Source organism: Neofelis nebulosa, chromosome 17, assembly GCF_028018385.1.
Source record: "Neofelis nebulosa isolate mNeoNeb1 chromosome 17, mNeoNeb1.pri, whole genome shotgun sequence".
In the NCBI taxonomy this organism is placed as follows: domain Eukaryota; kingdom Metazoa; phylum Chordata; class Mammalia; order Carnivora; family Felidae; genus Neofelis; species Neofelis nebulosa.
In genome coordinates, this window is record NC_080798.1 from 400913 (window position 1) to 428379 (window position 27467).

Sequence of the window (27467 nt, forward strand, 5' to 3'; positions counted from 1 at the left end):
TCTGACCCCGCAACCTCAGGACTTGTTTGACCTGTTTGACCGCCAGTTTTTTTTCTTTCACCCCCAAGTCAATAACCTCCAGTCAGAACCTTCCTTTTTTCGCTATAAATTTTCCCACGCCTGCCTCCCTGCCAGTCTCGACTAAACACTAGGTGTGGTGACAGACGCCCTGCTACAGTGGCCTGAGTAGATGGCCTCCGCATGTCCTCATTTGGGTGGTCTTTTTCCCACAACACCCGTTTCCTGAGCAGGGGTGTAGGACGGAGCAAAACTGGAAAACACAGGTAGTGCTAAAGCACCGCTCAAGAAAACTGAAAGATTCCCAGATAAGCATTAAAAATTACGCTGGTTTTAGTGTGATCATTACAACGGAGGAAAGCTCCCGTCACGTGAAGTGACCGCACCCGTGTTGTTTAAACACACAAACTCGGAAAGACCCGAAGAGCAGCGGCTCCCTGCGCGCCACCCGCACTGTTAAGCAGCGGCCCGGCCGGCCTTCCAGCACCGCGGCGTCCGGGAGGGTGGCGCTGGCGGAGGCCGCAGCCACAGGTACACTGCGGCCCGCGTTCGGGAAGCTGAAGCCTCCGTTCCCCCTCCCACCGGGTAAACGGGACGACACCGCCCACGTCCCCATAGCCACGCCCCGATCCCCCGGTCCGGACGTGCATCACGAGCCTGGTGCCGGCCAACTACAACTCCCAGGGCCCTTCGCGGTGCACACTTCCGGAGCGGCCATGTTGAAGCTGTGGGTGCGACCCAGGCCCAGATCGGACGGCCGCCCCTTGGCGAGTTGCTGGGCTCTCGGCCTCCCGCACTCTCGTTCCCTCCCCCGCCCCCCTTCGCGACGGCTGACGCACCCTGGGGCGGCGCCGGCGCAGCTGGAACTTCCATATACACCTTCCCGGTCTGCCAGTTTTCACCCTTCGGGCAGGCGCAGGGCGGAGGATCGCGGTCGCTTCCCCCTAAGGGAGCGAGCGCCCGGATTCCTTATCCATTTTCGGATCCCCGATTCTACATTCCTCCCCGTTTGCGTAGGATGCTTTTTTTTTTTTTCCTCCCCCTCCACATTTCCGGATTACAGACCTTGGCTCGTCTATGGTTTCCTCGGTTTACTGGTTTCACAGATCTAACCGGTGTTGGAAATTGCTGGCACGCTCTTCGAGAAGTGAGTCAGCTCGAGGTCAGGAGTCACCAGCGATGGGTGGGGCCGGGCCCGCTGCCCCGAACGGGCCTTGGGCGCTTGGGGTTGCAAAACACGTCCTGGGCCGCGCTTTTAATCTCGGCCATCGCCAGTCACTCCTTTCCTAGGGTTTTTTGTTTTGTTTTGTTTTGTTTTGTTTTAACATATTTTTATTAAAAGACTTTTTAAGTAATCGCCACCCAATGTGGGGCTCGAATTCACCACAAGATCAAGAGTCCTAGAATCAAAATCCTAGTCCAAGGGATTTTTTTTCCTTGATAAAAATAACTACGTTGATCTCCTATTTCTGACCTCCTCCCCTAAACAAACTTTTCTATTAATTTTATTTGGGGGCTTGCCTTTCCCAACTCATTTATATTTATCCTTGTCTTCAGGATTTAATTACCTTCCTGTTCCCTAGGATTTCTGGGGGTTCATTTTCCCCTCCAGATTGTTGATTTAAAAGCAAAATTCAGGGGCACCTGGGTGGCGCAGTCGGTTAAGCGTCCGACTTCAGCCAGGTCACGATCTCGCGGTCCGTGAGTTCGAGCCCCGCGTCAGGCTCTGGGCCGATGGCTCGGAACCTGGAGCCTGTTTCCGATTCTGTGTCTCCCTCTCTCTCTGCCCCTCCCCCGTTCATGCTCTGTCTCTCTCTGTCCCAAAAATAAATAAAAAACGTTGAAAAAAAAATTAAAAAAAATAAAATAAAAGCAAAATTCATTTCCCCACTTCCAGTTAGCGTTCTCAGAGCTCAAATTGCCCTGAGAATAACTCAGGAAGCCAAGGATGACAATTTCCCGGATCCCCAGCAGGGCTGGGCTTGAAAAGTGCCCCAGTTTAAGGGATATTAGGAAGCAGGGGGGCGGGTAGCGCTCCCTGGCCGCTCCTTGCTGGGCCACAGGCACCATTTTGAGTAATAATCATGCATGACACTTGAAATCTTCATTCTCCACAATGCTTCACAACTTTCTAATTTCTAAAACTTTGGTTTTTTACTCCTTGGTTAATCACGCGGATTATTTAGTACTTTATCCCTCAAGAAAATTAACTGTAGGTTCTTTTCATTCTACTCCCATCCACTCTCCATTTCTAATTTTATTTCTCCTTTAGTCTTGGATCATGTGTTTTGTTCCTCCTATCTCTGGGGGACACTAGGGCAATTTCTCAAAATCTTGAATGCTCATTAAAATGTTAACTCTTAACCATTTTAAGTTTCAGAGCCTGTCTAGGTGTGGATATGGAGAACTCTGCCCATCCTTGTGGTGCTGGGATCTCAGTGGATCTGCAGCCTGGCTCTCCCTGCAGTAGCAGCCATTCAGGACAACATATATTCCGGAGGGTTATTGTAAAGCTCTTCCTGGGTGCTATGTGGTCAATGAGATGGGCCACAACCTGCAAGCTGGTGGGTAAGTGTCATTCTAGTCACTACAGTCCTCTAGACCATCCCCCAAGGCCGCTAAGGTAACCCTTCCTGTGCTCTCTGTCAGGAAAGTATTCACCTCACTTCACAGAGAAAATGTACTCTTAAGTTTACAGCTGGCAGAGTTGAAACTGGATCTTCAACTCACTGGCACATAGCTCGGGCTGACTGACCCACTCATCTGTGTGGGGCTGCACAAAATAATCTCTATCAACTGCAGCTCCAAGTCCTGGTTTTCTTTTCTTTTTTATTTTTTTATTTTAAAAAAAAAAATTTTTTTTTCAATGTTTTTTATTTATTTTTGGGACAGAGAGAGACAGAGCATGAACGGGGGAGGGGCAGAGAGAGAGGGAGACACAGAATCAGAAACAGGCTCCAGGCTCCGAGCCATCAGCCCAGAGCCTGACGCGGGGCTCGAACTCACGGACCGCGAGATCGTGACCTGGCTGAAGTCGGACGCTTAACCGACTGTGCCACCCAGGCGCCCCTCTTTTCTTTTTTAAAATATTTATTTATTTTGAGAGAGAAAGAGCGAGCTTGAGCAGGGGAAGGGTAGAGAGAGGGAGACAAAGAATCCCAGACAAGCTCTGATCCCCCAATGCGGGGCTGGAACTCACGGAACAGTCAGATCATGACCCCAGCTGAAATTAAGAGTGGGACTCTTAACCAACTGAACCACCCAGGCACTCGCCAAGTACTGGTTTTCAATCCACCACCTGAATGACCGGTGGTGTGTGTATGTGTAGAATTTTAGCAATTTAGTACCCTCACTTGCAACTATCTATTTAGTGGGTTGTCATACAAACTCACCCAGCCTCTGGGAAAGGGGCTTAATCCTTCTGGGCCTTAGTTTCCTCTTTCTAAGTGATTAGGTTACATAAAGCCAGGAATAGCATGTAGGAAAGGATAATGGAGGATGTTTTTCTTCCTCCTCTTACAGTTTACTTCCCTTTCTGCTTCTTCCCTTCCAGGGTAAGCCATCTCCATCAGTGCTTAGAGTTCCACAGTGAACGCTGACTAACCAGGTACACTAGGGCTACCAGTCCACAAATAGAATAATAACTAATAACAATGACCTTTCAAGATCTTGTTGGGGGCAGGGTCAGGAGGAACGCTCACCTCAGCTCCTCTCATCCCTGTGTACACTCCCTTGTTCCTTTTTCTCCTTGTCCAGAATGCCCCCAGCTTTACACCTTTTCTCCTCCTCTCCCCATCACTCTTCAGCTCTGTTGGGCCCTCCATGGCGTTGCCTTTGAAGTTTGTTTACCCCCATGGACTGCTGAGGATGTCAGCTGGTTCTTGTGCATCAGAAACCCTAAAGCCAGGCCCAGCGGAAGATCTCCCAAAGGTGCTGATGGTCATCTTAACATCAAAGTCTTCGAATAGCAGTGGTTAGTTACATGAAGACCCCTCAAGACCTGGGCTTTACACACCATAGTCCCAGTAAGCAATAGCATCTATTCTTATACTGGGAGAATGGACTTATATGGAAGTCCATACTGGGAGACTCTAAGAGCCCTGTCCAAAGCCACACTGGGGAACATAGCAGCTGGGATCCAAGCCCTGTTTTATACCCTTTACACCAAAGGCTATGCTTCCCATAGCCACTATCTTAATTTTCCTCATATGTGCCAGAGTGTGCCATACCCCTGGCCTGTTAGTCTTTCCCAACATCTTCACCTGATACCCCTTCTCATCCAGCTCTTAGCTTCTGTGTCCTCTCCTCAGAACTGTCTTCCTGAGCAGTTCTCAACTAGTATTGCCCACCCACGCCTCCTCCCGCTAGCATATTCCATTGTTTCATTTTTCTTCACAGCACTGACTGCTATCTCAAAGTATCTGTTTCGTTAATTATCACCTTTCTACCTTTTCTACAGCAGCACTGCCCAATGGAGCTTTCTTTAAGGAAATGTTGTAAATCTACAATGTCCAACATAGTAGCCATTAGCCGCAGCTGACCAATGACCATCTGAAAGATGGCCGTGACTAAGGAACTAAACTGGTTAAGTTCATTTTAGTCTGTTTAAGCTTAATCAGTCACGTGTTAGTGGCTGCTCTGAAATGAATGTAGGCCCATTCATAAGACAGGGGCCTTACCACCATGTTCAATACTGTGACCCATCCCTGTAACAGTTCGTGGCATTTTTGCAGGCGCTCAAGAAATACTGTCTCAATATAGCCGTAAAAAGTGCCTTTTGAGTTTTTTAGCTCTCTGGATTTTCCTATATTTCTGTCATTTACAGGAAATTTCACTGGCATTTTAATTGTGTCCCACCTTTAAACTATCATGGGAGGATTGCTATTGTTACAAAGTTCCCTTCCACTTGGGACCCTGAGCAGTAGCTGGGAGTGCAGGCCACCGGGTAAGAGGACACCTGGTTTATATTCCTGCTTCTTTCCCAACCAGCTAGGTCAGAGACTTGCATTTCTGCTTCCACTGGTATAATGGCTCCAACACTTCTCTAGAGGCTGGAATGATGGAAGGACTTAAGTCAAGAAAGGGAATGCATAAACTTAAAATTTTTCTAAGCCCTCGAAGTTATTGCTTCTGCTTATTTTATATCCCACTAACTTAAATTTTTTTTCAAATAGAAATGCCTTAGTAATTGATTCCTTAACAATTCCTAATCATTTCGGGGTGCCTGGGTGGCTCAGTCAGGTAAACATCTGACTCTTGATTTCAGCTCACGGTTCATGGGTTCAAGGGTGGAGCCTGCTTGGGATTCTTCCTCTGCCTCTCTCTGCCACTCCCCTCCTCAAAATAAACCCAAAACAAAACAAAAAAACAATTCCTAATCATTTAATTCATTCTTAGATCCCATTTCAAAAACCTATTAATATCTTTGTGTTAAATTGGGTATTCCTTGTGTAAGCCAAGGCTATTCATCTCTATTGTTATTTGTCACATTGATGAACTCTTATTTTTAACTATTTCAAAGGATTAGTTTAAGGTGGTTAATTGTCATGAGCTATCAATATTTCCTTTTTAATGTTTTTCTCATTTTGTGCTTTAGTGACAAAAATGCTATTATACCTTGCAGAATCTGTCAACATTCCAGCCTTGTCCTGTCATTGAACTGCTCGTGTTCCATCCAAATGGCCTTTTAACAGGAAGTTGGAAGATATTCACTGCCCAGGTCAGTAATAATAATAAGTAGCTGGCCACTTTGTTCTGAAAAATTTTTATAAATTATTTTAACATTTTTCCTAGGACCAATTTTGACAACCTTCCACTTTTCCAGAAATCTTTCCATTTTGTTGTTTGTTAATTTCTGGGCATCTAGGCTGTGTCAGGAACTGGTAACACAGCAGAAAGGAGGTAGCAGTTTCCTTCTCAGGAGGCTGTCACAGCCTGTCAGTATCTACATTCAGTGATTACCACCTGACACACATATTTGAACTTGTATGTATATTTTCTAAAAAATGGTATTATGTGCACCTGCTTATCTTTATACGTGTTAAAGATACATATTTAAGAAATACATGTATCTTGGACTTTCATATCAGTACATGGAGCTGGCTCATGCATTGTTACTGTTGTACAAAGTTCTATAATGAAAATTACATGTGTTGCTGAATATGTGTGTAGTGTTATTTCCCTATATAGGTTTTTAGCTTGCCTTTGATTTATTCTGTTTAATCAAAGTTGGTTTTGAATTTTTGTCTTTCCAGAAAATTAGTTCTTGGGTTCTTTTTTTCTTCTCCATTTGATTCATTTATTTGTGTTGTATTTATCTTTTCTGTTTCCTTAGGACTTTGAGTCAAATGTGTAGTTCATTTGTTTTCCTTATTTAATTAATAGTGAGGGCATTTGCAGGTCTTGAAATTACCCTAGGTATTATATTTGGACACCAGGCAGAACGGTTTCCAGATAGAAGGATCAAGATTACATGGGTCCTAATGAGCAAATATGTGGAGGGTCACAGAATGTATTCTTGAATAAAGGTTTACACAGTGTTACCACACTCTGCTAGGCTGGATTCCTGCCAAAATATGTTTTGATAGTCACTCAAGATTCTAAACTCTTGACTCACTCCCTAGGATGTGAGCCTTTCAGAGTTCTTAATAGCACTATGTATCTCAAGATTGCTCCTTATCATCCCTTACCTACCCTCTTGTCTCAAAGCCTGGCCTTGTCTTCATAGTCTCCTCTTTGAAGACATCCTCTTGTTTTTTTACAATTTCTTCAATCATTTATTCACTCAACAGTTTCCTGAGCTAGAGATGGAGTCATTGTCTTAGCAACTGGGGATATATATGGGAAACTGAAATAAAGACACCTGCTCTCTTGTTTAACATTTGTTCTAGGTGTTCAGTCAGATAACAGAACAAGTTGGAAAAGACCTCTTTTTCTGTATTTGTATACATATGTGATCAAAATTTTATTTAGAACTTGCCTTCTGTATGACTTATCTGGCATAAAAATAGGATGAGACATTTCATTTTTATTATTCAGTGTGGTTCTCTCCAGTGTAAGTTTTCTGTTTTGTTGTTCTGTCAAATAAGGTGGGAGCTAAGGCTAATGATTTGCCTGCACGGATTACATTGAGGATCTGCTCTCATAGGAGTCCTCTGATGTTGAATACAATGAGGACTCCTACTGAAGGGCTTCTTGCCAGTGGGTTCTGTGACTCCTGAAGCCTTCCTAAGACCCAATTACATTCTCACGATCCTGAGTAAGAGAGCTGTGCATGAAAGAAACCTTTTCACACAGTCATAGTCCCTTGGCTTTGGAGTTCTCATAGGTAATTATTTGATCTAAGAACTTTCCCAAATTCATTACAACTGGGGTTTTTTTTCGGGGTGGGGGGGGCGGGGGGTCCAATATGAGTTTTCTCAAGTCACAGTGAATCAGGCCAGAAGCCTTTCCTGCTAGGATCATATTCCTGGGGTTTCTACCCTGTTTGAGTTCTCATGTCAAAAAATTCATGCACATTAGTTCCTCCATTCAAGGTCTTTGCATGTTAGTCTCCTCCCATGTGAGCCTTAGTTAAAGGCTGAATGAAAACAGGCCTTCTCACATTAAACACATTTTTTCAGTCTTGTTCTTGAATGGATTATCCTTTGTATAAAACAACTGATTTTCTACATCCCCCGTGTCTGCTTTATAGCCCATATGAATCCTCTCAGACTACACAAGGGATGAATGAAATCTAGAAGAGGATTTTCTTCTCTTCCTTCCAAAAAACAATCTTCTTGTAGATGTTATTTTTTTCTACTAAAGTTTGCACTGATTTGAGTATTGCTACATTCATATTTGTATGGCTCATCTCTCCTGCTTCATTACTTGCCAAGTCAAAAAAGTTAAATGTCTTGCAGGCTTTCCTATAATCACGATCTTCAATATAGTGTCTTCACCCTATTGCTTATCAATGATTAAATCTAGATTATATATCAAGTTTTTTTTTTTTTCAATTTTTTTTTAATGTTTATTTATTGTTGAGAGACAGAGAGACACAGAGCATGAGCATGGGAGGGGCAGAGAGGGGGAGACACAGAATCCGAAGCTGGCCATAGGCTCTGAGCTGTTAGCACAGAGCCCAACCTGGGGCTCGAACTCACAAACTGCGAGATCATGACCTGAACCAAAGTCAGATGTTTAACCTACTGAGCCACCCAGGTGCCCAGATCTCAAGTTTTCTAACCAAACTACACAGAATGGCAATACTTCCTTGAAAGGACACTGAGCAGTGGCTAAAGGTTTGAGTGCCATCAAATATCATCCGTATTCCTGATCTTCACAGCATCTTCCCAAATCAGTGCCTTCTTAAAAACAAATGCCCTGGGGCGCCTGGGTGGCTCAACGGGTTGAGCATCCGACTTCAGCTCAGGTCATGATCTGGTGGTTCGTGAGTTCGAGCCCCGCGTTGGGCTCTGTGCTAACAGCTCAGAGTCTGGAGCCTGCTTCAGATTCTGTGTCTCACTCTCTCTCTGCCCCTCCCCTGCTCATGCTCCATCTCTCTCTGTCTCAAAAATAAAAAAAAAATTTTTTTTTAATTTAAAACAAAAAAACATTAAAAACAAATGCCCTCTGTCTTAAGCACTTATTACTAAGTTTCCCTTCTGCTTCCACCAATGTCTGTGCTGCCATTTTTGCTATCAGGGACAGCTGGATAGCCATACAAAATGAGTTGCCTCAGAAAGGCTGAGCTTTCGACTTAAACTCAGTCCCTTGAGTTAGGGAAAGGCACAGCTACACTAGTGATGGGAGACAGACCACTGCTAGAGATGGTTGTCTCATCCAGTGGTAAATAGAACACGCTATTCCAAACATCTAGGATTCCCAAGTCTTTATGCACTGCTGGGACCTCCTTCTCGAGTCCAGAGAGGTGCACTCAGCTGGCTTCACAAACCTGTACTTGGATGTCTCTCAGTCCCTTCTCATTCATACTTATTTAACAGAACCAGTCAAGACATGTGACAATTCCACAAACTCTTGAATCTAGGTGAAAGCTACTAGGGAGTTCCATGTAAACTGTCTAAAAAATTATTTCAACATAAAAAGTAAAACCAGGGGTGCCTGGGTGGCTCAGTTAAGGTCTGACTTCGGCTCAGGTCATGATCTTGCAATTCGTTGAGTTCAAGCCTCTTATGGGGCTCTCTGCTGTCAGCAAAGCCTGCTTTGGATCCTCTGTTCCTCCCTCTCTCTGCCCCTCCCGCTTGTGTGCATGTGCTCACTCACTCTCTCTCAGAAATAAACATTACAAAAGTAAAACCAAAACTTCTATTTCTACCCTTCAAAAGTTTTTGCCTTTGCCAGATTTCCTCATATTATTGATTAAAACCAAAAATTCAGGAGTAGTAATTTTTCTCCTTTTTTCTTCTTTTAAAGTTGGATTTTGATATATAGAAAAAGAACATATATGGTAAATGCATACATTACAAAGAATACTCACAGGAAATCCCTGAAGCCTTCACCTACGAGAGATTCTTGGCAGCTTCCTTTCCTTTGGCCATTACTCACCTGGCCCCAATGAATCCACTATGAATGGGGAGAAGCCGATGCCAGCTTCTCCCCAAACCCTCTGCTACTCTCAGGCCAGGTGACCTCACTTCTTCCTTAGGTAGTACTACCACGGTAACCTGCCTTACTTCCATCTGTGTCCTATTAAGTTCTTTTTTCCTAAGCACCTGCAGTGAGCTTGAAAAGCTGTACCACACATCTGCCTGATAAAAACCAAACTACCTTCACAGTGAAGGCCCTGTGTGTTCTGCCAAACCTAACCTGCCTGTCAGTATACCTCAGTTACCTCCTACCAGCCCACTGGGTGACTCCATGTTCCCTGAATGTGCCAAGCTTATTCCATTTTCATGGTCACCCCAAATGCTGTTTCTGTGCTTGGAAGCTCTCTTCACCACCACTCTTATAGGTGTGTAGAATTCTTTCACTTTGGGGATTGGCTTAAAGCTCACCCCTGCAGTGCCCCTCAAAATACCCCCTCTAGTGTAATTATTCATTGCCCCCACTTTACACTCTTTCCCTTCTCAGTATTTAACCACTACTCATCTTTACAGAGTTATATCTGGGGAACTTGTTTGTAGAGGCCATAATCTATTAGACTACGAAGTCCACAGTATCAGGGATTACTTTAGGTCTTTGGTTTACTACCAAAGTGTTTAGTATACTATATGGAACACAAGAGGAGTTCCACAAGTATTTGTGAGGTGTAAAAGGGGAGGCAGTGGAGGGAAAACAACATGTAAAGGACTCATTGTGACAGAGCAGAGAGGAGTCAGGCACCTGAGGCCTAGTCTGTAATAAAATGTCCTTATAAGCCTCTCTGGACATGGTCTCTCACTCTGGGTTATCACCTCAGAATCTCCTGGCACCCGTCAAGCCAGCTCTCCCTGAGACGTACAGAACCACAGGTGCCCCAAATCCCTCATGGCAACTAGATTCAGGGAACTACTGGATCATCCAGAAGTACAAGGCTGGAAGGTCTGCCAACACAGGACACGGGATTTGAGCTTCAGGGAGGATGAAACACAGACCTGCCACAATCAGAGCCACAAGACAGGAAGGGACTTTGGGAGGCTAGATCACAGGGAACAGTCAGGGGGAAAAGACACCATGATGGGTGGATACAAAGTGCTTGTGTTGCTGGGGACCTTCCAGGTGACATAGTTTAGTGACCTATACTAATGGATGTTAGAAAGGTTTTCAATGAAGAGGATGAAAAGAATGACTCAGTATGGAAAAGAAAAACCACTAATACTGAGCCATCAAACTGAGTTCAGAAAAAGGGCTCAGAGATTCATAGAGATGGCAGTCTATGTTGTGGCAAACAGAAGGACATCACCAAAGATGGGGATCAGGTGCAGATTTCGTAGCTGAATACTACCAGAAGCAGGTAGTTCCAATGTCATTTGTATTAGAACACAAAACAAAGGGAAGAAGAGAACATCCAAAGTTTTCTTTACAAAGCTGATAAAGATAATCGGGGCGCCTGGGTGGCTCAGTCGGTTAAGCGGCCGACTTCAGCTCAGGTCATGATCTGGTGGTCCGTGAGTTCGAGCCCCACGTTGGGCTCTGTGCTGACAGCTCAGAGCCTGGAGCCTGTTTCAGATTCTGTGTCTCCCTCTCTCTGACCCTCCCCCGTTCATGCTCTGTCTCTCTCTGTCTCAAAAATAAATAAACGTTAAAAAAAATTTTTTTTTTAAGATAATAAACACAAAAAAGAAATCCACCCACCTCCTGAACCTAATTTATGAATATGGATCTGTCTGTGGATGCCAGCAGCTCTTACAAGGGCACTTCTACATTTATTATGTCACTGTGTTAACTGTTCAAAGGAGAAAATCACTATGATCACCTTGGCATGACTATTAGGGAAAACGGGCTATTACTGATTTTCATTTATTAGAAAGGGCTAGATGACTATTGCTTTGTCCAGATAAAACTGACTTGAATCAAAACAGAGTCCAGCATCATGCTTGTCAAGACCCAGAAACTTTCCCATTTAGGTCACTCACTCTTCACACTCTCAACTTCAGTGTTTTGGAAGTACCAGCTGTGACAAAGGTCATTATGTAACTGGGCAAGAGTAAAACAATACTAATACGATTGCCTCCTGCTTTATACTTGCTGGTAAAATGACTGTACTGAGAAAATTGAGGCTCTAGTAAGACTGTTATAACTAATAAGAGAACTTAACAGCATGACAGGTTCATCTGGACCAACTACGCAAGACTGCAGAGGATTAACCTGAGCAGATTAACAGCAACCACTACAGTGAAAGCCCAACAGCACTCAGAAGGCCTGACATAGCACAGTGAAGCAAGATCCCTTGTTGTACACTTGCGCCAAAACTCGACTAGACCAATTCTGCATCAAGGAATTCTAAATGCAATCATCTAACAGGATTTTCTTAATGAACCCCTGACAAACTGATGTCAAGCACTCATCTTGCAAACCAGGTGGGTGAGAATAGTTCATAGTTTGTTTTGTTTGTTTTTTTGTTTTTTTTTAGAAATAATGAGAGGAACTATCATTTATCCAAGTTATAAAACTACCATATGTACAGCAGTATGTGTGCTCAGACTAAGATCAACGAAGCAGAAGGGACCAAGACCGAAGCCTATGCCCAATAAGTACCATGGAAATTTAGTCTGTAATAAGGACGGTGTTTCCAATAAGCAGAAGAATCTAATCAAAATTTGTTGAAAGAACATATGCTCCATACCATATACACAAAGAAACTCCAGATAAGTGCAACAATCAGACAAAAACAAACAAACAAAAAACCCTGAAATACAAGAAAGTATTTATGAAATCTGCCTATCTATGAATGGGATAGGAATAAGAACAGATCTGAAAGGAAAAATACCTAAATTATATAACTTCTTTATGAAAACTAAATTTAAAGGTAGAAGATAAATGGGGGCGCCTGGGTGGCTCAGTCGGTTAGGCATCCGACTTCAGCTCAGGTCATGATCTCACGGTTCATGAGTTCAAGCCCCACATTGATCTCCGTGCTGACAGCTCAGAGCCTGGAACCTGCTTTGGATTCTGTGTCTGCCTCTCTCTCTGTCCCTCCTCCGCTTGTGCTCTGTCTCTCAAAAATAAATAAACATTAAAAAAAATTAAAGGTAGAAGATAAATAAATGTTGGTCTGGGATATCTGTAGTATCAATACCCATAATTAATACAGAGTTCCCAGAAAGAAGAAAAAAAAAAGGGAAAGTATATAAACTCACAAAAGTACAAATGGTCCATAAACATAAAAATATATGTAAGCTTCATGAGGGAAATGTCAACAAACTGAACATAGTATCAGATCTGCCAACCTTAAAAAGATCATTAAAAATCGCTGGCAATGAAGGGGAAAAAGCTTTCATGTAATTGAGCAGCTATATGTATTTTTTAGAGAGCAATCTGTTGCTACCAGATTTTTAGCTTTTATCTTGGTTGATTCTAAAATTCTATTTTAAGAAATCCTACCTGCAAAAACAAAAACAAAAAACACCCCAACTTGAATATGCAACAACAAAAAACATCCAGTAATGTTTTCTGCAACAACCTGAAAGACTATCACAGGAGGAAACATCAAATGTGGACTACATAGCATCTGTTAAAATGGATACAACAGGCCTGTTTGTATCCAGTAGAACACCCCCAAGTCATAAACATATTCATATACACACATGAAAACATCTATAAAAAAAAGTCTGGCCAGACGCACCAGTTACTGGTGATCACATGAAGGAAGAGTAGTAGAGCAGAGGAGCCCCTAACAGTCAACTGGCCACTGGTAACAAATTCTCATTAAACCAAGTAGTATGCCCCTGACTCAGACCAGAGGAAGAAACAGTCTGATTCAGCACGTCTGAGCTAGTCATCACAGCACCCCATCTGGGGGTTTCCCCTGTCACCTTGTTTTCTAAGACACCAGTCCCTGACTAACCAGCCCATTCCCTGCCAGGACTCCCATGGGCCTGGGTCTCACCTGAAAAGGTGTCTTGAGGAATTCCTCTCTCCACCGACCAGAGCGCTTCCTCCTCCTCTAACTGAGATACCACATCTGGCTTGGAAAGCTGATGTTCTGCCCAAGGGAAAAGAGACAGGGCTTGGGGGTCTGTGTTCAGGAGAATATGCATTCCTCCTGTGGCACATGCTGTCCCTGAATTCTTCCCTGCAAGGGCATGACTTCTGGTCTACAGCAGTGATAATGCAATCCATCCCCTTTGTCAGTTACTTGCCTTCCTGGACTCCCTTGCCAATAAAAGTGGCAGTGGGACCCCAGTTCTGGCCAGCAAGACACAAAGGGAAATCTGTCAGCTGGAGACGTTAGGGCCTTTTTTTTTTTTCTTGCTAAATAATGGCAGGTGTGAGAAGAGAACTAGCCAGGACTGTCCCTTCACCTTCTTTCTTCCCTGAACATGGATATGATGTTGGGTGCCTCAGCCATGCAGACACTAACAGAAGCGTGGAAAAGTTCACACTAAGCACTGGGAAATGGAAGGGATCAGTCTTCAATGATACTTCTGATCTGTTGGGACACTGACCCCACACCCTCCGGAATTGTTACAAAAATGAACATCTACTACTGTAGCTGGAAACATTCCTGATAGACCTACCTCCCTAGCAACTCAAGGCCTCTGAGGGATGGACTAGGCAGCTTTAGAAGTCATGTGAAGATGCCCTTTCCCTACAGGTACAAAGTAAAGCCCTCTCCCTCAGACTCCAGGACCTTGACAATTGCACTCTGATCCCTGCAGCCTGAGCCAAAGCAGACACACACTTCAGAGGCACCACATTCGTGCTGCAAAGCGCAGATCTTTATTGACATGGAGGCCATCCTTACCCACTGAGACCAGGTTCCTGTAGTTCTCCAACATCACCTCCCTGTACAGGGACTTCTTTTCGAGGTCCAGCAGTCCCCATTCGTCTGAAGTAAAACCCAAGGTCACATCTTCAAAGGTCACTGGTTCCTAAAACCCACAGGTTTCTGTTCAGCCAGGGTCTGTCATCACCCACGCTGACAGGAAGGGAAAGGCTGACCCAGCACATGAGGGCACAGTCTACAAGATGACCTGAAAGCATTCCCGACGTCTCGTGTGTTTCTGCGTTTGTCTGAAATTGAGCAAACCCAAGCCTGACCCTATTCAGGTCACAGCAGGGAGGACATGTGAAGCCAGAGAGAGTTCTTTATTCGCTGAAGATCTCCCATTTCTTATTAACTTGGACATTCCAGTACTAGTATTAGCGTCTGTGCGTCTTATTAGGGAATTCCGCGAGCTGAATCATCACACCCAAGCCTTCAGCTCCCGTCCATCGCCTAGGCTGCTTCTACTTCCTTCACTGGTCAAGGATCCATCCTCCTCTATCGTTTTTTTCCTAGTGATAGAGCTCTCATCCCCTCCAGCTTTGATGCCAAAATGGCTACTGAAATGTAAATATGAACCTAATCCCTACTTAAACCTGTCAATACCTATCCTCGATACAGAGGATAAACTAGAGTCCCCCAGAACCTGACCTGTACTCTAACCATTCCCTTGGAAAGCTAAGCAACCAGCGGTTCCTCCATTCAGCAGTCTCTCATGCCCAGCTAGTCTCTCAATCCTCCCGAAGATGCTCTGGAGCCTGAAGGCATCTCAAGGGAAGGTGGCATCTCACTACCACCCTGCCCCCCCCCCCCGCCCCCCGATCCCGGGGTAGACTCAGAAACTCAAAGAAGCCTCTACTCACACGAAACCAGGCCGTCGGAAGCCCGGAGGCCATACCTTCCTTCTCCTCGACGTACCTCGTGGGAGTGGGCAGTCCTGAGAAGGTCGAATTTGGGAGGTGGAAGGGGTGTTAGGTCTATGCGGAAGGGAGCCCCCTACTTAGCCCAGAACCGGCATCATCAATGTGAAATGACAGGTCCACCCGCCACCTAGAAAAACGCGCTGAAGGGGTCGTCTCCACCTTCTCCCCGACGCCTGGAGGGCCGGTTTCCCCCTGGTCGAGAGGAGATCGTCCTCATACCTTTCTCGCCCAGAGGAAGTTACACCCTTCCCTAGTCCGCACGCGCCCAGAACGGGTCGGCCCACCTTAAGCCCCACGCCTGGAGGGAGTTGTCTTCCCTTTGGGCCCCGGGTTCCCGACCACACCGCCCCTTCCGGCCCCGCAGCAGGAAGACGGCAGGCAAGACCGGCCTTGGACTCCAGAGTTTGGTGGGGAAGGGACTGAGGCCGCACACCCCGAAGAGTGGCCCCGGGATGTCTCCGCACAGCGCCCGACGGGAGCGGATTTCGCGCCACACTCACCCAGTGCGCGGCGCACAATGGCGACCGTCGGCCCGCGGCGAAATGCGTCAGCGCGCAGGGCCGGACTACAACTCCCAGCCACCCCTGCGGCGTGCCCGCCCGACCTCTCCCAGGCGGCGGCCATGTTGGCCGGCCATCTCGGATGGCAAGGGAAGCCTGGGCGGGCCGGAAGAGGGCACTCGCCAGCGACCCTTGGTGGTCCAGCTGGGTCGGGGGGGCGGGGGGGGGCTCGAGTCGGGTACGCCAGGCCGCGGGGCCTCAACACGTTCCCAAGCAGCGGCGCAGGCCAGAACAGAGTCGTGCTCCGCCACGAGGGCGACCACTCGTGGGAAGGACCGGAAGTTGGGGAAGGGACGGAGAGCAGAGAGGGTGGGCCGGAAGTAGATTAAAGTTGGGTGGAGGAATGGCGGGAAGGATTACTACATTCCTTGGCGGAGGAGGAAGAGCGGGCAGGGCCTGAAGCGTAGAGGGTTGGGGCTGCTATTCCTACCCAACGTGAAGGAAGGAAGGGCAGGAACAGCGTGGGAGGGAAGCGTACAGAGGGCGGAGCTAACGTCCAGCCAAGCTCGGGGAGAGGAGGAGGAGCGGGCGGAGAGCGAGTAGGAGGGGGGAGGAGCTAAAGTCCACCCAAATACCGGGAGGAGGCTGTGGTAGGAAGGACGGAAGTGAGTGGGGGCGGTGCTAAATGCGGATCCTCTTATAAGGGGAGGAAGAAGGGCAGGAGGGGGAGGAAGAAGGTAGGGGGGGGAGGGAGGGCCGGAAATGTGCTGGAGACGGCCTGGGTCCTGAGAGGAAAGGAGGGCGGGCCTGCCCCGAAGGTGCAGGTGGTGCGGCTCTGTGTCCTCCAGTTGTAGGCAGGGGAGAAGGGTCAGGCTTAAATGTCCACTCAAGTTGTGTGTAGAAAGGCAGGGTTAACTGTACCCTAGGAACGGGTGTGGGGGTAGTTTGTGAAAGAAAACCAGAGCTAGACATAAGCTAAAACGGTGGAAATAAATTTTATTCACCATAATGTAGCTACAGGGGAAGACACACTCCAGTATAGACTTGGGCTCAATTCTGAGTACCAGCAGATCAAGTGGGGATTTATAACTAAACAAGTTGGAGTTGGGGGTGTTAGCTGATAAATACACAGTCCGGCGGCTTTTGGCTGTACCAACCTAATAAGATTATTGCTGAAGGCAGGCTTAGGTGATCTGATACCACCTGGGGGCAGTCGTGGGGATGAAGTTTGATCAGTTTTCAAGGGTAGAGAATTCTTATTAAACTGACAGGATTCTTGCTAAAACTGGATTCTACAAGGAAGTACATGGAAGGTTGTTGGGGAGAGGGTTCAGGGGAGTCTGACTAAAGTTTGGGTAAGCAAAGAATCTTTGTCAGGGAGGAGGAGTGGGATGGGTAGGATCCTCTGCACAGTGTCCTCTTCTGGGAGCCATGGTGCCCCTGTCTAGGAAATGAAAGAAGACTTGTTTCTGCCCATGATCTGGTGTGTGCTCATCTTCCCTGGGGGCCAAGGACTAAGTAGTCTCTTATCTTCCTCAGAGTCCAGTATCTGGTGTTTTCTCATCTTGGTCAGGTCCCAGGGCCTACTGTGGTCTTGACTTCTTCAGGGTCCAGGCTTTGATGTTCTTGGGGCTCCTAATATTCTTGGGCCCCAGACTTCGTGGATTCTCCTCTTGGAATTTCCCAGCAGGTTTTAGCAACCCTATGCCTCCCTTTGGGTCATCCTGTCCACAGCCTGCCAAACTTGTTCCAGGCGTTGTTATTTATTTATTTGTTGAGAGAGAGAGAGAGAAATGTCTTAAGCAGGCTTCACACTGTGCAGAGCCCATCACAGAGCTCGATTACACAATCCTGGGATCATGACCTGAGCTGAAATCAAGAGTTGGATGCTTAATGGACTGAGCCACTCAGGTGCGCCCAGGAGCTGTTAATTTTTATTGTTACTGTGGAGAGCATCTACCTGCCAGCTGCACATTGTTCATCATATTTGTTGCAATAAGACAGTCTTGATTTTGATTAGTATTTACTCAGAAACTGAGAAGAAGTCTTTTATACTAAGAGTATTTCCTTGGATTTTCTTGTGGCTATTGTAGAGAAAATACAATCTCCATTCTGTAAGTAATTTGGCTTCTTCCTTTTCCATATTTTGACTTAAAAAAAAATCTATGTTATAGCCCTAGGTAGTGTGACAGAGCCACATTAATTAGTCATGTTATTTTTGCTTTGTGTTGGATGTGACTGGGGATGCTTGTCGTGGTTCATCATCCAGTTTGATGAAGGACCTTAACATCTTCAGGAAGCAAGTCCCCTTGGAAGTTATGTCAATTTCTGTTTATATGGTATGGGATAAAAACATGATTTTCAGTTAAAAGGTGATTTTCAATAAATATATTATTGGAGACTTATTCATGAAAGCCACTTTAAATACAACTTTTAATGGGGCACCTGGGTGGTTCAGTCAGTTGAGCATCTGACTTCAGCTTAGGTGGTAAGCCCCACATCAAGCCCCACATGGGGCTCGCTGGCCTCAGTGCAGAACCCACTTCAGATCCTCTGTCCCCCTCTCTTGGCCCCTCCCCTGCTTGTCCTGTGTCTCTCAACAATAAATAAACATTTAAAAATAAATATAACTTGGGGCACCTGGGTGGCTCAGTCGGTTGAGCGTCCGACTTTGGCTCAGGTCATGATCTCTCAGTGTGTGAGTTCGAGCCCCGCGTCAGGCTCTGTGCTGACAGCTCGGAGCCTGGAGCCTGCTTCAGATTCTGTGTCTCCCTCTCTCTCTGCCCCTTCCCTGCTCATGCTCTATCTCAAAAATAAATTAAAAAAAATGTTTTTAATAAATAAATATAACTTTTAACAATAAATTCTGTGTTCTTTTTCCCACTTAGCAAATTAAGCATGCTACTTAGTTTACTGTGATTGATCATGTTAAAGCATTTCTGAACAAATAATAACTATTATGCAAGTAAAATATAAAAAATGTCATGTATCCTGTTTTCATACAGGGCCCCAATCCCTTATTCAAAACCTTCAGGGCCAGAACTGTTTTGGAATTCACAAGTGTTTGGATCTTAACAGGACAGTAAGGTACGTATGTCACATACTATGTAACATCTTGAGCAGGAGCAGAATACATGAAAAGTCACACTAGGTTGGAGAAAATGTGTAACTAGCCTTGTTATTTCTGGTAAATTTGGCAGATACATAATAGAGGAAGAAACTTCATTACAAAAGCTTTTGGAATTTAGAGTTGCAGAAAAGGCATTGTGGATCATATGTAAAAATGGCTAGATTAGCAATACTTGTTTCATTCAATTGCAAAGTTAAAATTTTTTTTAATGTTTATTTTTGAGAGAGAGAGAGAGAACGAGTGGGGGAGGGACAGAAAGAGAGGGAGACACAGAATCCGAAGAATGATCCAGGCTCCAAGCTGTCAGCACAAAGCCCAACATGGGGCTCGAATCCATGGACTGCGAGATCATGACCTGAGCCACTCAGGTACCCCCATTCAATTGCAAAGCTTAATTTGTACTTTTCCTCTCAATATACTCCATATAGTCAAAGACATGTTTATTGAGATACTAAATTGTTGCAATATATTAACATTCTTCCATATACTTTCTTTAATATTCCACTACTGATTTAACATAGGACTAAAAATAAGAGATATAAAACTGTATATTGGCAAAATCACTATGGCAGCTGGTGGCACTCAATGGAGTCTTAAACGTGCCATAAGACTGCATCATGGACCTAATTTGATCTCCACTCACCATTGTCTATTCTTCTTTCACCGTACAGAGCATCTCAGATTGTTTCATGTGAGGGGAACACACATTTAAAAGTCATTTCAAAAAGGAAGAAAAGTGGGGCACCTGGGTGGCTCCGTTGGTTAAGCAGCTGACTTCGACTCAAATCATGATCTAGCCGTTCACAAGTTCGGGCCTGCGTTGGGCTCTGTGCTGACAGCTCAGAGCCTAGAGCCTGCTTCAGATTGTCAATCTCTCTCTTCCCCTCCCCCACTCTCTCTTTCTCTCTTAAAAATAAATAAGTAAATAAACCTTAAAAAATTTAAAAAAAAAGTAAGAAAAGAAAGGTCAACCTTTTTGTCTTTAAAACAGATAGGTGTGTTCATCTGGCTCAGTGATAGAGTATGTGATTCTTGATCTCAGGGTTGAGAGTTCAAGCCCCTTGTTGGCCATGGAGCCTACTTAAAAACAAAAAAACAAACAAAAAAACCCCACCCAAACCAAAACAAAAAACCCATGGGTCTCTAGGAGACTTCTCAGAACTCCTCAGACCTTGAGAACTTCAAGTTGGAGAAGCAGAAATAAATTAGCATTTTACCTATAAATTATTAGTAATAATTTATTAAATTATTATTAATAACTGTTTCCCAGAAAATACACCTTTGGATCTACTTATTACTGGTAAACATTTATTCTTTGCCTGTTCTCCCCAACATCAAAGATAACATTCCCAGCTGCTTGGCTTCAGCAACATCAACCGCCTCCCCAGAAAGACATTTCACTAGATGTTTCTCTTAGAGCTATATTGTTTATTGTATAGTTCTAGTTAATGTTTTCGTCCAGTATTATGTTTGAAGCATCAAACTGATCTGAGGAGCCGTTACAAACTCCAATCTTTCTTCTTGAGTCTCTCTCCATTCTTCCTCTGTTCAACAACCATGAATGGATATATATATCCAAGATGAAAGAAGGATATCAGCTCTTAACAAGCTTAAATTAAAAATGGGGCACCTGAGTGGCTCAATCAGTTGAACATCTGACTTTGGCTCAGGTCATGATCTCACAGTTCGTGAGTTTCAGCCCCACATCACAGGCTGTCTCCTGTCAGCACCGAGCCCACTTTGGATCCGCTGCCCCTGCCTCCTCTGCGCGCGCGCTCTCTCTCTCTCTCTCTCTCTCTCTCTCTCTCTCAAAAATAAATAAACATTAAAAACTTATTAAAAATCCCTGGATATTTATGTTACCACAAATAAGATATGAAACAGATCTAACTGCTGTAACTATTGGAAAAGGAAATAGATGCACTTATTAACAGATAGTGTTAGCACACCTAAAAAAAACTCAACTGGAAAATTTAAAAAATCAATGAGATTGCAATAAACCAGGCAGAGTAATAAATAAAGACACATAAATCAACACACACGTACACACAAAATCTCTATAACCCTAACAAGTATATTGAAAGGTTTCTGTCACAGTAGAATCATAAAAACATGAAATGTCTGGGATTAATTTGTTGGGAAATGCAGGCCACCTATATGAAGATAAATTTCTGGAAAGAGTTACAATTAAATTTGCATAAATAAAAATGCTTATCATGTTGCAGGATGGGAAGACCAATTGTTAAATCCCAAATCATCACTAGGCTCAATGCAATAGTAAACAGGATTACAGCAGGGCCTTTTGGAATACTGGCCTCACACTTTACTCTGTATTTCCTTCTTTCTCAAAATGTAGGAGAAGGAACTGACTGTAGTTTTTCATAAGAACAATCAATATGGAATCAAATTCCTCTCAAGGAGAAATATTCCCAGAAACTATTACTTCAAAAACATTCTTGTTTTTTTGTCAATAAATTTAGACTTCAGGGGTGCCTGGGTGGCTCAGTCAGTTAAGCGTCCAACTTCAGCTCAGGGCATGATCTTACCATTTGTGGGTTTGAGCCCCACCTCGGGCTCTGCGCTGACTGCTCAGAGCCTGGAGCTGCTTCAGATTCTGTGTCTCCCTCTCTCTCTTCCCCTCCCCTGCTCACGCGCTGTCTCTCAAAAATAAATAAATATTTTAAAATTAAAAAAAAAATTTAGACTTCAAAGCCATCCATAGCATACGGTTATAGCCACAGAACTTTTTTATGGTGGTGGTAGAAGACTCATTTTATGGTTCAGCAAGTTGGCACAAGTTTTTTAGGTAGAGGTGTGTGCTTCATTTCAAACACTTATGTCACCTTCTATAAACAGAGACATGAGGGGAAGACTACCCATATCTGCATGTGTAATTTGATGAAGCTACCACCTCCCCTGGGTCCCACTCTGCATTTTTACATCATACCCTTGGATATCTGAAATATCTCGCTGCCTTCTCTGCAGCCCCTTGCCTGTGCCTTGGAGATTGCTGCTGAGTTAACTTGGCCCTTCCTGCTGATTGCAGTGGATCTCTGCTCTTTGTGGGTTGTCCACCTCCAGAGGATTGGCTCTAAATCAGGTGAGCAAAGGTCAGCCTGAGCCTGCAGAATTTGGTTACCTGTGATGGCTACTTCTAGGAGTCCCTAAATAGTAGCTCAGCGTGACTAAGCAAGAGACTTGAAAGCAGAAGCTAGTTGGGAGCAAGAAAGGGTTGTAGTGTAAGAAGTTTGGTTTGGTTTGGTTTGGTTTGGTTTGATTTCCCCCAAGTGACAGAATATGTCACCATTCATTATCTGATATTGCATGAAATCCAGAGGCAGAGGGCTTCCAGGGATGGTTCCTGGGCTCGACTCTCACCCTTAGCCAGGTACTGTCCATCTTTTCTTAGTGTATTGCCTCCCTTAGTGTATTGCCTTGGTTATTCCTAAAGCTTGTGTCCTCATGGTCTTAAAGTGGTTGTCACAGTTCCACACATTACATGAAGCCATGCAACATTCGGCTGAAGATATTGGCATCAGGGAGCGTATTTGTTTCCTGTACCACTGTAACAAATTACCACATGCTTTGTGACCTAAAACAACACAAATTTCTCATCTCACAGCTCTGGAGGTCAGAAGGTCAAATGGGTTAATGGGCTAAAATCAAGATGTTGGCAGAGCTGCATTCCTTCTAGAGGAGATTCTCTAGGGGAGAATCCATTTCCTTGTCCTTTCCAGCTGCTAGAGACTGCCTGCATTCCTTGGCCCATGGTCTCTTCCTCCAACACTAAAGTCAGCAGCATGCCATTTTCAAGTCTCCCTCTGACTCTGACCTCTGCTTCAATAATCACATTGCTTTCTTGGACTCTGCTTCTCCCGCCTCCTCTTAAGCAAGGATGATTGTGATGACATTGGGCCCACTACATGTAATCCAGGATGATCTCCCCATGTCAAGATCCTTAACTTAATTACATTTGTGAAGTCCCTTTTGCCCTGTAAAATAACACATTCACAGTTTCCAGGCATTAGGATATGCGCATTTGGGGGAGCCATTACTCTTTGTAGCACAGAGAAGGGATAAAATCTTTCCCCCAGAAACCCTTTTTCTCACAGACTTCCTCAAACCCCATTGGCCAGGATTGACACTTGTGTCTATATCCTGTCTGTGAGAAAAGCTGTTAAAGAGAGTGGCTGACGTTTTGGCATCTGTAGAGGGAGATGGGCTCTCGACAACGAGGAGGGTGACACAGCAATAGAGGTTGTCAAAAAAGTCTTCTTAGGTGAGGCCCCTCTGCCACATAGGCCTTTCAAGTTGAGTTATAAGGCCACATGCCAAATCTGAGAGCAGTTTATACTGGAATTTTCTGGGCTTGCTACTAGAAGCAGAGATCTAGAACTTAATGAAGTTTCAACATCCAGGGGACAGCAAGGAGATGAGGATCCTGGGAGAGGATTTGATGGTTGTGCTGGAAAGGAAAGGTGGTATTCCATGGAGTATTAGAGGAGCAGGATCTCTTCCTTGGGTCTAGGAGGGAAGCCAGCATTTCAAAAGACTCTTATAAAGGGGGAGGGAGGGGAAGGTCTTCAGAATTAACGTGTGGGACCTTCCTCTTCATCTTTTCCCCAAGAACACACCAGATACCCTTTTGGGCAGCTATGGGTCAGGTTTCCTCCCGATCCCAACTTTTAAAGGTATTTTAGTTGAAGTTTGTGAGATGTAGATGATCCATGGAGTGTGGACATTCCACCAGGTTAGGGTATGTCTTTTTTAATCCTTCCTGTATCCTGACTATGCCCCTAGAAGTGTGAAGATGCACACTACTCTTTATGATACCTTTCTTAAAGTTAATAGTAGAATGCCGTTTGTGAAATATTGGTGAGTTAGTATAAAGCTCTCTGATTTGTTTGAAGTGATGGCATTTGGATTATGCAGGGGGAAAATTTGATGACCTATTCTTCAGTTCTCCCCATGAATACTATAAAATTATGCATATATTGATCCCCATGATACTAAAAGTGATCTTTGCATGACACCTCAAATTTGATGGTTCTCTAATTCATATAGGATGCAAGAAGATAGATATGGTATTGTTATAACCTTTACATTTTATTGTTTGTGGCAGTCATCCCTATGAGACATTTTCCATCATGCCTAGACCCTGAGTCCCATTAAATGGTGTTTCTATGGCAAATCAAGGAGATATGTAGAACACAACTGCTTATAACTGCTTATCCATGATTGTAGTGAACCACAAGTGCAAAGTCTTATTACATCCAGTCACCTGTTTATGGGTCAAATATACCTTGTGTATTCTGCCTCCTTTGTGATTTCTGATGTCAAATAAAATGGAATTTCAACTAATAGCTTTTCCATATTGATTACATTCAATAAGTTTCTCAAATCTATGTGAATTTCCCAGTGTCAAATAAGGTAATAAGATAACCATAGTTGAAAGCCTGCCAACATTGACTCCATTCACAGTGTTCTGTAGTATGAGTCCTCTTGCGTTGAATATAGTAGGAACACCTCCTGAAGGCTCTTGCATGCTGATTACATATATAGGGGTTTTTCCCAGTATGAGTTCTCTTATGTAGCAACATGAGTACTGAGCCATGTTTATTAATTAATTTTTTAATTTTTAAAAACATTTATTTATTTTTGAGAGACAGAGAGCACAAACAAGTAGGGGAGGTGCAGAGAGAGAGGAGGCAGAAGATCTAAAATGGGCTCCGTGCTGACCCCAGAGACCCCATGCGGGGCTCGAACCCATGAACCATGAGATCGTGACCTGAGCCGAAGTCAGAAGCTCAACTGACTGAGTCACCAAGGTGCCCCATTGCTGAGTTATGCTTAAAGCCTTTCGCACAATGAGTACATCCATAGGTTTCTCTTCAGTGTACATTCTGTGATGTCAAGTAAGGAAGGAGAAAAGCATGAAACTTTCCTTTAATAATTGCATTGTAGTGTTTCCATTCTTTATAAATTCTTAGGTGTAGTGTGAAACAGTCCCTCTTTGAAAAATTATTTCCTGGGGCACCTGGGTGGCTCAGTTGGTAAGCATCCGACTTCAGCTCCGGTCATTATCTCATGGTTCGTGGGTTCGAGTCCTGCATCGGGCTCTGTGCTGACAGCTCAGATCCTGGAGCCTGCTTCAGATTCTGTGTCTCCCTCTCTCTCTGCTCCTCCCCAACTCACACTCTGTCTCTCTCTCAAAAATAAATAAACATTAAAAAATTAAAAAAAATAAACTAAAGAAAAATTATTTCCTGAATTCACTGCAAATATAATGTTTCTCTTAAGTATAAATTCTTTCATACTGAGTAAGGAATAATTTGTGTTTTATACATTTATATGGTTTTTATCTTCTATGAGTTCTGAAACCAATGAAAGGCAATACTTATCCGTGAAGACTCTCCCACACTCAACACATTTGTAAAGTTTGTCCCCTGAGTGGATTTTCTCAAAGTTAAAAGGGTTGAGCTCTGTTCAAACTTCTCTACATTCATTACATTTATATGATTTTTCTTAAGTATGACCTCTCTGATGTCATTGCATAGTGGAAGAACGATTGCATTCTAATTAACTTTTCCCCAAAATTCACTATTCTTACAGCCTCTGCCCTGAATCATTGTTTCCTGATATGTTCCACCCATCTTCCTTGGTTTTCCTGCTGCTTCGTTAAGTGGGCTTATATTCCTGGTCTTTGACAAATATGGAAGGATACAGTTTATCTCTTGTGAATCTTTCTATTTTCAGGACAGCATATGCTTCTACGAGAAATATTCTGCTTTCTGGTTCACTCTTCACTTTTGAGTCTACTTTCCCAATCTGAAAAAGATAGTTTTAAGTGCTTAGAGAAAAACTTCTGGAGATAAAATAGTGAGATTAAGTGAAGAAGCACATTGGAAGCATGTGGATTTTTTTTCAAATCTGCCTTTCAAAGAGTGACTGACCTGTGAGAGAGAATGAGCCCAACCACTTGAGGTGGCTGATGGGAAGATAGGTCAATCTTGGCTATTGATCACTCCTCCCTCTCCTTTTCCAGAGCTCTTTTGGACCCCAATTCTTTGAGGACCTGTCCTGAGCCCTTTTCTTTGTCTCCTGCCAGTGTGAGCTCTTTCATTCTCCCGTATTCAAACACCATTTTATAAAAATGTTTATTTATTTTGAGAGAGAGGGAGAGAAAGAATCCCAAGCAGGCTCTGTACTGATGTAGGCTCTGTACTGATGTACTGATGTACTGTATCACTCACAAACTGTGATATCATGATCTGAGCCAAAATCAGAGACTTGGACATTTAACTGACTGAGCCACCCAGGCGCCCCTCAAACACTATTTTTAATGTTGAGAAATCATACTTCTATAGGTTCATCCCAGATTCTTTTCTGAGCATTGAACACATTCAACGGCCTGTTGGGCATCTCTATTCTACAACCATAGCCTGTCAAAATTGAATACTAATCCCACACCCACCACTTGCTCTTATCCTAGCCTTTCTCTACTAATGGGCAACATCACCATTCCAGTTGCTTGTGTGAGCAGCCATGGACCCCTCCACCCTCTATTTTGAATCAGTCACCAACTTTTGAGTCCACCTTAAGTATACATTGAATTGCTCTCCTTTTCATTTCCATAGCCTCCTCCTACTCCGAGTCACTGCACTTGTTAGTTTAACTACTGTAGTAGAGCTCTGTCATCCCATCTTGTTTTTACTTCTGTCCCAACACTCATCCGGCAAAATCTTTCAAAAATATAAATCGGATTTTGTCATTTTTCTACTTGAACTTAATCAATGGCGCTCTTAGCTATTTATATATTTTTCTAGAATATCCACCTCCACTATGAAGACAGATACATACAGGCAAATACCATATCTATTTGTTTATTCTTTTAGTCCCAGCATCTGCACGGGAAAGCCAAGACTATTTATTGGCCAGTTGTTTGAGGTCATTCAGACTCCTCACCACTTCACTCTTGACCAGTATGTGGATGACTTCCAAGTCAAGATCATCAAACCCCAGCTTCTAAATTTCCAAAGTTAGTGACAGAATGTCTGAAGATCTTTCCTACACAGCATAGTATGAATTTCTAATGATATAAATATAATTTTATCTCTCTCCAGGGTAACCTCAGCCCAGGTGACTTCCCATTGCATTTAGAAGGAAGCTCAAACTCCTAATTAGTGTCCACAAGACCTGGAACATCTGAGCCTCATTGCATCTGACTCTTGTCCTTCTGCTCTTTTCCCTCACCCATCCATTCTGGCCTCACTGCCTGCCATCAGTTTCTTGATTGCACCAGATTCTTCCCACTTCAGAGCCTTTGCTAGCACTTCTCCTTTTGCTAAAATGCTCTTCCCCAAGTCATTATATACTGGCTCCTTCTCACACCTGAGAGTTCAGATTAAAGTTGACTTCATCAGAGAGGCTTTCTTGAGCTGTGTGGTGAATTCAGTAATAGTCCCCCAAAGACGTCTATGTACTAATCT

At 44.1% G+C, this 27467-nt stretch overlaps 1 protein-coding gene and 2 long non-coding RNA genes across 17 annotated transcripts in view; 2 read left to right on the plus strand and 1 right to left on the minus strand.

Annotated features, from left to right (window-relative positions):
• Positions 1-16064, minus strand: part of ZNF274 (zinc finger protein 274) — a 30812-nt gene extending 14748 nt beyond the window's left edge. Inside the window, exons 1-4 of one of the 6 annotated variants that reach the window (XM_058706583.1) lie at positions 15849-16064; positions 15289-15362; positions 14405-14531; positions 13547-13642 (exon numbers count right to left, since the gene is read on the minus strand). In XM_058706583.1, coding sequence (XP_058562566.1) covers positions 13547-13642; positions 14405-14531; positions 15289-15362; positions 15849-15972 — 421 coding nt within the window. In that variant the 5' untranslated portion in view covers positions 15973-16064. The other 5 variants (XM_058706585.1, XM_058706587.1, XM_058706584.1 and 2 more) reach the window with 5 other exon arrangements.
• Positions 1063-12654, plus strand: LOC131498988 (uncharacterized). 9 transcript variants are annotated; one of them, XR_009255677.1, is made up of 6 exons: positions 1892-2641; positions 3572-4043; positions 4478-4602; positions 5642-5737; positions 7107-7345; positions 7712-12654. It is a non-coding gene; the product is annotated as an uncharacterized LOC131498988 (long non-coding RNA). The 9 variants fall into 9 exon arrangements; XR_009255675.1 differs by adding an exon at positions 1063-1165 and having other exon boundaries at positions 2393-2641; positions 4478-7345; XR_009255670.1 differs by having other exon boundaries at positions 5642-7345.
• A 70-nt stretch (positions 16065-16134) lies between the features above and the next one.
• On the plus strand, positions 16135-27402 carry LOC131498995 (uncharacterized). 2 transcript variants are annotated; one of them, XR_009255690.1, is made up of 4 exons: positions 16135-16217; positions 18854-18935; positions 21964-22078; positions 27102-27402. It is a non-coding gene; the product is annotated as an uncharacterized LOC131498995 (long non-coding RNA). The 2 variants fall into 2 exon arrangements; XR_009255689.1 differs by lacking the exon at positions 16135-16217 and adding an exon at positions 16519-16585.
• The last annotated feature ends 65 nt before the right edge of the window (positions 27403-27467 follow it).